The sequence below is a fragment of the Cibotium barometz genome, chromosome 36 (assembly GCF_041138505.1).
Source record: "Cibotium barometz isolate CiBa-2024 chromosome 36, ASM4113850v1, whole genome shotgun sequence".
NCBI lineage: Eukaryota > Viridiplantae > Streptophyta > Polypodiopsida > Cyatheales > Cibotiaceae > Cibotium > Cibotium barometz.
This window is the reverse complement of record NC_141081.1, coordinates 48,803,618-48,812,220: the sequence shown is the minus strand read 5'-3', so window position 1 is coordinate 48,812,220 and position 8,603 is coordinate 48,803,618. Positions and strand designations below refer to the sequence as shown.

General features: G+C 39.3%; 1 protein-coding gene across 2 annotated transcripts; it reads right to left on the bottom strand.

The window, feature by feature from the left end:
• Positions 1-2,533: 2,533 nt before the first annotated feature.
• Positions 2,534-6,481, bottom strand: LOC147617994 (isocitrate dehydrogenase [NADP]-like). Of its 2 annotated transcripts, XM_086775620.1 has the most exons (11): positions 6,294-6,481; positions 5,353-5,445; positions 4,929-4,966; positions 4,753-4,830; positions 4,610-4,663; positions 4,418-4,519; positions 3,960-4,051; positions 3,754-3,857; positions 3,300-3,368; positions 3,103-3,206; positions 2,534-2,991 (listed from the first exon to the last, which is right to left on the bottom strand). In XM_086775620.1, exons 4-11 carry the CDS (start codon positions 4,793-4,795, stop codon positions 2,768-2,770), a joined length of 792 nt encoding a protein of 263 aa, XP_086631746.1. In that variant the 5' UTR covers positions 4,796-4,830; positions 4,929-4,966; positions 5,353-5,445; positions 6,294-6,481; the 3' UTR covers positions 2,534-2,767. The 2 variants fall into 2 exon arrangements, with proteins under 2 accessions (XP_086631746.1, XP_086631745.1); XM_086775619.1 differs by lacking the exons at positions 4,610-4,663; positions 5,353-5,445; positions 6,294-6,481 and adding an exon at positions 5,229-5,345.
• Positions 6,482-8,603: the final 2,122 nt, after the last annotated feature.

The following is an 8,603-nucleotide window of genomic DNA, read 5'->3' as shown; positions in this document are numbered from 1 at the left end:
AATTCGCAATGCAACGCGATTTCAAGATTATGGCTACAAAGACATATCAAAATCGCGTTTTCTGACAAAAAAGTATGTTAACACCGAATTCTGCGATATGATGTATTTTCGATGCATATCTGGTTTTCCAGTTAAATCTCTAAAATTTTCTTGCCTTTTTCGATATATTCTATAATGATTTTCTTCTCATCTCTCTGTGTTTCTTTATGTGCATGTACAATTTTGGATAATGCTCCTGCCACCAACAAGAGAACATTGGACCTGTCAAGATACTATATCAAAGCTGAGGAAGGTCCAGGTGAGCAATATTTGGATTTACTCTTCTTTTTATGAGAAAATATGAATTATTTTTTATTTTTGCTATGATATTTTTCATTACAGGAAGAATACCAATAGCAAAGGAGTAATCAAATCAGGTGAGCCAAGGAAGCCTCTAGAAGAGCAAAAGTCACCAGACCTACAGCTTTTTGAGTTTCTCCAAAAGTCCAATGCCCAAAAGGAGTATCCAACATTTCACAGGATGTTCAACACTCCTTTCAAATTGACTGACATTGTGGCTCAGCACACACACTTTTTGGAGGACGAGTTTGAGGTGTTTAGACAGATAATATAGCTGATGAAAGGATTGTGAATAAGGATGAGGCTTTTGTGCATATCAAGGACTTATGCCAAAGTGATAAGCTGAGGTATCATATGAACAGGAGATTTGATGTTCTACCTGGCTGCTTCAAGGGTATCTGCAATCTCCACAAGAGGGGCTGTAGGATATTGGAGGAGAGCTTTGCATTTGCCATTTATTTACATTATGTTGAACTTGGTGTTTCTGTGAAAAGTCTGCTCAAGAACATGACTTGGAAGAATATGAGGAAAAGAAGGAGGAGTTAGCAAGTGAGCAGAGTGAAGAACTTCAAGATGAGGAGCAAAGCATTAATCTAGAGGAGGAGAAGTCTACTATTACAGCACTTGATCTTATATCTCTGAAATCAGAGACTTTAAGAGATGCAGTTACAGTTGATAAAATTAAGCTTGATAGTTCGAGTTATGCTGTTCCCATCCTTCCATCATTCAAGATAGAAGGTGGAGAATATATTTTTCTAAATAACATATTGTGCATTTTCAATCTGAGAGAGGACTTTGCACTTGGCCTCATAGCTCAATCATGCAAGGTGGACAAGGAAGTAATGATAGATGATGACACGTTGTTGGACCTAGAAGACAAGTTCAATCCTGCATTGAAACTTTCTACGTGTTTTAAGAAGACAAGTAATTTTCAAGAGGTGGATGATGAAGTCTTTGAAGAGTTACAAGCCTGTATGAATCTCACTGGAAGCTTAGCTCTGGCACATCACTCTGAGCAGACATCAGAACATAGTATCTCATTGTGGAAAGAGAACTTGCTTGAGCAGGATGAGAATATAAAGGTAATGGCATCTTATTTGTGTACTTTTATGATATTTCAATCCTTTCTTTTGAGTTCTAATTACCATTTAGGTAATCTAACAATATTGTCTACATGATTTTGCAGTTGGATATTAAAGATGAAACCTTCCTCTTTAGGTCCAAAGGAAGCAAAGTTGCTGGCTTGGGTAAACTGTCAAGTCTTTCCCATTTCATTGCAGACTTATGTAATGCCAAATTGTTAATATACCATGGAACAATGAGCAACGATGGAGAAGCAATAATTCTTTTTTTCAAGTGTATGTCAGAGACCCTGGGTGACCATTCCCTTTCATGGTCTGCAAACAAAGTGATATTGATAGAGAAGAGGTCTGCCTTACATATTTTTGGTTATTATTCTGAAAAACAGTGCTCTAGAGCAGGATATTTTTGTCATATACTGCCTATGCGCTCGCTGCTGGTGTAAAGAATCCTCTCACGCTCGAGCCTTATGGCAAGCACAAACTTATACGGAACCGAGAGCCAGCACTATTGGGATCACCAGAGAAATTGGAGGAAGGAGAGAGTGCTCGAGAACCAACCTCACCAGAACAAGGAAGATCTCAGAGCACTCTGGTTTCATTGAAGAAAAAGAAGTCTCCAAGTAAAGTGAAAAGGAGGGTTCCCATTGGTAGACCTTGAGAGAAACCCTAAGGCCATTAGCTATAAGAACATTGTCATTGTATATTTAGCTTTAGAACAACAATTTATTTCTGCTGTATCTTTTGTATCCACCACAAAAAATTTGTAAATACACATTCTGTATTTTCTATGCATCAAAATTTGAGAAGTGTTTTCAATTATGAGATACACAATTTTTACACTTTCTATGCATCAAAATTTGAGAAGTGTTTTCAATTATGAGATACACAATTTTTACACTTATATTCTTATGTATCCACCACAAAAGGATCACATTCTGTATTTCTATGCATCAAAATTTGAGAAGTGTTTTATTTTCATTTACTTCACCAAGCCTTAAAATTTCCCTACAACAAGAAAGAAACACATCTACAATTATACATTTTTAAATATATATAACTTCTCTACAATGAGACATTTATAACTCACCTTTAAAAGTTCATTGATTTATATTGAAATTTTTTGGTTACAGCATGGATATATTTATCTATGAAGTCATAAATTTTGGAACTTCCTCATTCGTTTAAACAATTTGGATGCAATAAAGAAATAAACATGCAAATACTTACATTTCTAGATGCTCATTAATGGAAGTTAACAATAAGATATCGTCATACCTTGCTTTTTGAATTCTGCGCGCTTACATCCTCCAAAGCCAGCCTTCAACTCTGCAATGTCGCGGATTTTTCTATTCCGTAGTCTCTCTGCTAATACAATGCCTTTTCTCCTCGCTTTCAGTTGCCTTTGTCTTTTTATGTTCTTCCTTCTCATTTTCTAGAAGTTGCTTCAATGCCACACACTCTATCTTATCTTGCCTTCTGCTTGCCTCCTCTCGTGGATATAAATTCTTGTACATATTTGCATTAGCACATTGAGATGAGACGTATCCATACAATCCATTTACTCCATTGCCTACAAACTTCAATAGAGTTGTTGGATTAGAGAATGGAGGTGTTGAATTTCTAATGATGCATGTTGGATAGATGCTTCCGTCAACCACAGCACTGAAACACCAAGCTTCACCTTGAGCCAGAAAATCACTCTGCACATCACCATCATAATTTTTGCAAGCCCACACATATCCACCTTCACTTTTCATGGCATACCATATCGTCAATAAGCCTATGCTCATACCTGCAAGGGTACAAAGATTAGTTAGACACCCGACATCACATGTAAGAGAATTAATGTAAAGGCCCTGGCAGTTTTTGAGTACTCACCAAATACCAGCTTCCTCATATTTGGACTTCCAGCCAGCTTCATACACTTCCTGGAAGATGTCTTTGAACCTGTGAAATGGTTAGTTGTAGAATAACATAAGAATAAATTGATCAAGATACATGTTGCAAGACTCCGTTTGCTTACAATGTAATACACAAGAAGTTTTAGACAAGTTCACACTATAATTTCCAGTTTGCGGACTATGACAACATCGTGACCTTCTGCAGGCGAGGCTCCACATACCTAGCTAGGTGCGGTGGGGGGGGGGGGGGGGGCCACCGCACCTAGCGAGATATGCGGAGCCTCACCTGCAGAAGCTCATGATGTTGAACACTATAGGGGAACATAAGGGAAAGGTGGCCTCTTTCCCGCAAGGGAGAATGCCCAAAACTTCTTGTGATAGAGAAAAGTAGAAGATCAAACTCTCAAGTAGATGATGAGACAGAGCATTACCTCCCATCATACTTCTTCAGGATTGTATTCTTTGTGCTCAAATAAAGAGGCCATTTCTTCTCTAAAGCCATCACCATGGAGGCTTCCGCAAAACTGCGAATTGACTTCAAAAACAAAAAGAAAGTACTCCGGTTCAACTCAGTCATTGATTGAGGCGATATCTGCCACACGCAGAGCTTCAAAGCAACCATATAAAAATGAAATACCTCATCAGTGTTATACATGCTCAAAGCTACACCACCAGCTCCTTGAAAATCAAACACCTCCATCTCTTCAGTTTCACCTCCTTGTGAAGGAACTGCGAAGCCAGGTAACTTGTCAATAAGGAGGCCCTAACTCACTAGGTCACTCACAGATATGGATTCCAAAAACACCTTGGCTTTCTTATATATATACCAAGATGAATCTAGGAACATGCCCGAATTCACCTTTTAGCAACATGCATGTTATATGCTCATGGTAGTCAACCACAAGACTATATAGCCATCAACTTCATTATGCATAGTATGGAGTAGATACTACGACATCCCCAATAACTTCATCAGTGGCCAATAGTGGGTGTAGAACTCTGTATCAAGATATGCTCTCACACACGCACTCCACACGCACACACACTTATCAAGGTAATAGGGTAAAGGGTAAACTACATTCTCAACCAACTCACCAAAAACTAGCTTCAGCTTCCCAGGCCCTTTAATAACTGTGTCAGTGGCTCTGTATTGATCGCCAAAAGCATGCCTTCCAATGCAGATGGGCTTGGTCCAGCCTGCAGATAATGGACTACTGATTTTAAGTAACCGAGTAATAACACCCACAGAGCAGTTCTAAGCTTTCCTCAGTTCTAAGCTTTCCTCACCTGGAACCAGTCTTGGAATGTTTTTGCAAACGATAGGCTCACGGAACACAGTGCCTACAAGAAGAGGTAAACATTATTAAGCACCTCTTAATTAATGTCACCACACTGGCATACAGGAGAACAAAAACAATTCCTATGCTCACCATTCAAAATGTTTCCAATGGTCCCATTTGGGCTTTTCCACATGAGCTTAAGTCCAAATTCCTTTACTCTTGCTTCATCTGAAATGACAAAACGGTGCTCTTGCTGTCAAGGCATGCATGCAAAAACACATATTTGAAGATAATACATTTGACAGTCTTTCAATGTTTTGACGCACCAGGAGTAATAGTTGCACATTTGATAGCAACATTGTACCTGGAGTTTGAGAGAGTGAAAAGTTTAGCTTGCAATCAACTCTTGTCACCAGATAAGAAATCAGAAAACAGCATTGTGCTGATATATGGGTCTGATGAATGCATCCAAAGGACTAACTAAAGCAGTGCTCCCTTGACAAACTGTAAACAGGGTGCATTCCTACTCTAAACATGCATGCATCTGCTGCAGGCTTTTCCGGGCTTGCACAAAAACAGCTTGAAACAACGTCAAACATGAAAACACGGGAAAGTCCAGTGATTACTTTTTTGTGGCCAAAGCCGACTCTACTGTCACATGATCATCAGTGGCATCTCTATGTTCTAACCCCAAATCAAAATATTTTATGTCCAAATCGAGGAATGGTAGAATAAGCTGCATAGACCCACCCAGAATCAGGATCGAAAACCCTTCAAACCAATTGATTGGCATTATTTAACTGTTTACAATTCTAACGTCGATCACCCTGGTCATTTCATCACCTGTATCCAGTACAAAACAGCAAGAAAAGATTAGAGCATTGAGTTTAAAGACAGCAACTGCAAAAGACATCACATTTCAAAACCAAACAAACAACTGTGTGGAGCCACTGGAGATAAGATGATCATGCAAGAACAAAAATGCAAATTTAAAACTGGACTTGTCCAATTATGAAGTGAAACAGGTGCAATGGCAAACCTAAACGCATCTTCACTGCCCATTCGATTATCATAAGGTTTGTCCAGAGCAAAAAAACGCATGCTAGCACTGATTGCCAGCAGCGGTGTGTGCAAACAACAGATCAGAACACTCTCTTAATTTCAACCAGGTCTGCTACTGGAATTTAACCAAAAACAACCACATAATGCGGCCTTGAGAAAATACAATCCTTCTTCATATTTTTGCCTGCAAAACCTTCTGTGTATCTCCAGTAGGTCTTCCACTTAAGCATCTAAACTCAATTCAAATCAGTATCTGCCTCCTTCCAGTTGGCAAGCAATTCCGAGAAAGCTCGTGGCTCAAATTGCCTTCAAGGCCTAAATTTTCATGCAGACTTGGAGTCCAGTGATGGATAGAACGGATTTGTCATCCTTCCTTCTCTTCTTTCAATTCTAGATCTGATAAAAGCTCCGTATTTATTTTAATGAACGTGAAAGGAGACCTTTTCTAGCACAGTAAGCATCTAGACGAGAAGAATTAACTGTGTGTATGTGTGTGAGTGTGAACGAGAGAGAAAGAGGGAGAGAACTATCCGAAGCAATATGTACTGTAAGAGAGAGAGAGAGAGAGAGACGAATGTGCACGTGTGTGAAGAGAGAGTGTGTGTATGTGACAGAAAGAGAGAGATTACCATCCATTTCAACGATGGGGTTGTGGACCTTGATCTTGTTGAAGGCAGCCATGGCGATGGAACTCAGCTGCGATGGAGATTAGGGTTCTCTTCTGTCGAGTGCCTCCTCTAAATTTGAACTTTGTCAAAATCCGGAAATGCCGCTCCACACCAGCTTCATCCACGTGTCGCTCTTCGATTGCTCCCAAGAAAGAGAGAGAAGTGACCACATTTTAGAGCACACATGTTGTAGTTATTAATGCAAGGGGACGCACAGCGTCTATAGGGTCACCATATCCATATGAAAAAGTTATATATTTTTGGCGAATAGTGAGCTTTTTTAGGAAAAAAAGTAGGCTTTTTTATCTCTCTCTCTCTACTATTTTTAGGCAACCTCTCTTTCTCTCTCTCAAGAAGGCAGTGCCCCCGTTTGCCTCTGACGGTCTTGTTTTATCAAGTGGCCAGTCCCGCAACTAAGAGACCACAATGATCTGCCGACCGAAATAGAGAGACGCACACCAATACTCCGACGGAAATACCACAATGATATCCGACGACAGAAATAGAGCACAATCCCAAGACACCACAATGATCTATCCGACGGAAATAGAGACACACACACCAATGGAAACCTATACGTGTGAACGCATTGCGACCACCAGTGCCCTGCACACTAGCCATCGCAAGTCACCCAACGCGTGAACACATCCTAAGAAATCGAAAGGTAGGTAATCGATTGTTGACAAGTGGAGATCCAAAGATTTGCTTCATGAGAATAAAAAATGTTGAGCTTTTAAAACGTGAAAACAATATAAAATTCTATTAGCCCTCCTACTTTGATGCCGATACCTTCATTTGCGGCGATAGGGCATAGCCGAAGTAGCAATATTCACTCATGTTCTCGAGTAATCCCCCCTCACCTCAGGGAGGCTCCAAGCTAGTGATGTTTACTCCCACTCCCCTTGAGTGTAACCCAAATCTTAGCTTGCACTCAAATCTTAGCCCATGCGCTCACCTCTAAAGATCACTTAGGCCCATGTCACACTGGGACAGGTGGTCATGCTGGGGTGGCAGCTCATGGGCACCACGTCCCAGTGTAAGAAATGTGGGCCGGCAACATGGGTGTCACATTGGGCCGAGCTGAGAGAAGCTCTTTTCTAACGGAAAACTGCAGAACCCGCCTGCTCCTCCAATCAAAATTCGTGCCCAAAAGATGGCTGGCCTAGGGAGGCTGGCACACTTTGCACCAAAGTTGGCCCTTAGCTAGATGTCCAACTCAGCACTATGAGACATGGATGTTGTCCTAGTGTGACAACTTGTGGGATGGGTACTATTTTTTATTGGTCCAGCTAGGATTTCCAATTATGCCAATGTCCCAATGTGACACCAACCTTAGAGAGAGAGAGACTTTTAAGGATGGATAAAGTCAAAGACAATTGAGTAGGATGATGAAGTGGATAAAGTTAATTGAGAAAGAAGTGGAGAAATAGGAAACCCAACTAGCAATTAGTTTTCTTTTTAACACTAGTTTGGTAAAAGGACACTTAAGTGTCCTTGGACACTTTTATGTCCCGTTAACTCACCAACTTGTTTGATTTGAAGACATTAACAAAATATTTTAGGAATCTTGATATCAATATAATATAGTTAGCTTATGAATTTTTGGGTTGGTGGCTTTTGTAATGTTGTCTCTCTCTTAATACAAAACTATGCTGCCTTACTATCAAAAAAAAAAAGTTGCCTTATCAGCCAAAAAAACTTGAGAATTTTTGGGTTGGTGGCTTTTGTAATGTTATCTCTCTCTTAATACAAAACTTGAGAATTTTTGGGTTGGTGGCTTTTGTAATGTTGTCTCTCTCTTAATACAAACTATGCTGCCTTACTATCAAAAAAAAAAAGTTGCCTTATCAGCCAAAAAAACTTGACGATTTTTAGGGTTGTAAAATATAAGTTCAATTTGAAGATTTATCAAAATTTTTGAAGTCCAATTATTAGCAAAATTTCACATTGTTTTCTCAGTGTTTATATAAAATGGATATAAATTTTGATCAAATTCACATTTTAAGTAGCTATAAAGCCTTGATTTTAAAGAACACCCATTAAATTCAAATTTAACTCTTTCAAAGTGTAATATTCATGTAACCTATTGCAAAAGTGAAATTTGGCAATGCTGCCATAGTAAGGGGAAAATTGATCTATAATTATTTTTTTGACATATGCACCATATTCAAAACCCCATTATATATTGTACACGTGTTCTATAGGTAGCAATGATTCCATGTAGATTTTTAGAGCGCCTTATATACTATGTGTACAATAGTAATTTAGCCT

Coding starts and splice junctions, on each gene's coding strand:
- LOC147617994 (XM_086775619.1), bottom strand. CDS start 5,344: ATGCAGCTTATTCTACCATTCCTCGATTTGGACATAAAATATTTTGAT. Junction 4,052..4,417: donor GAAGCTGAAGCTAGTTTTTG/GTGAGTTGGTTG, acceptor CTGGCTTCGCAG/TTCCTTCACAAGGAGGTGAA. Junction 3,369..3,753: donor CTGAAGAAGTATGATGGGAG/GTAATGCTCTGT, acceptor ACCATTTCACAG/GTTCAAAGACATCTTCCAGG.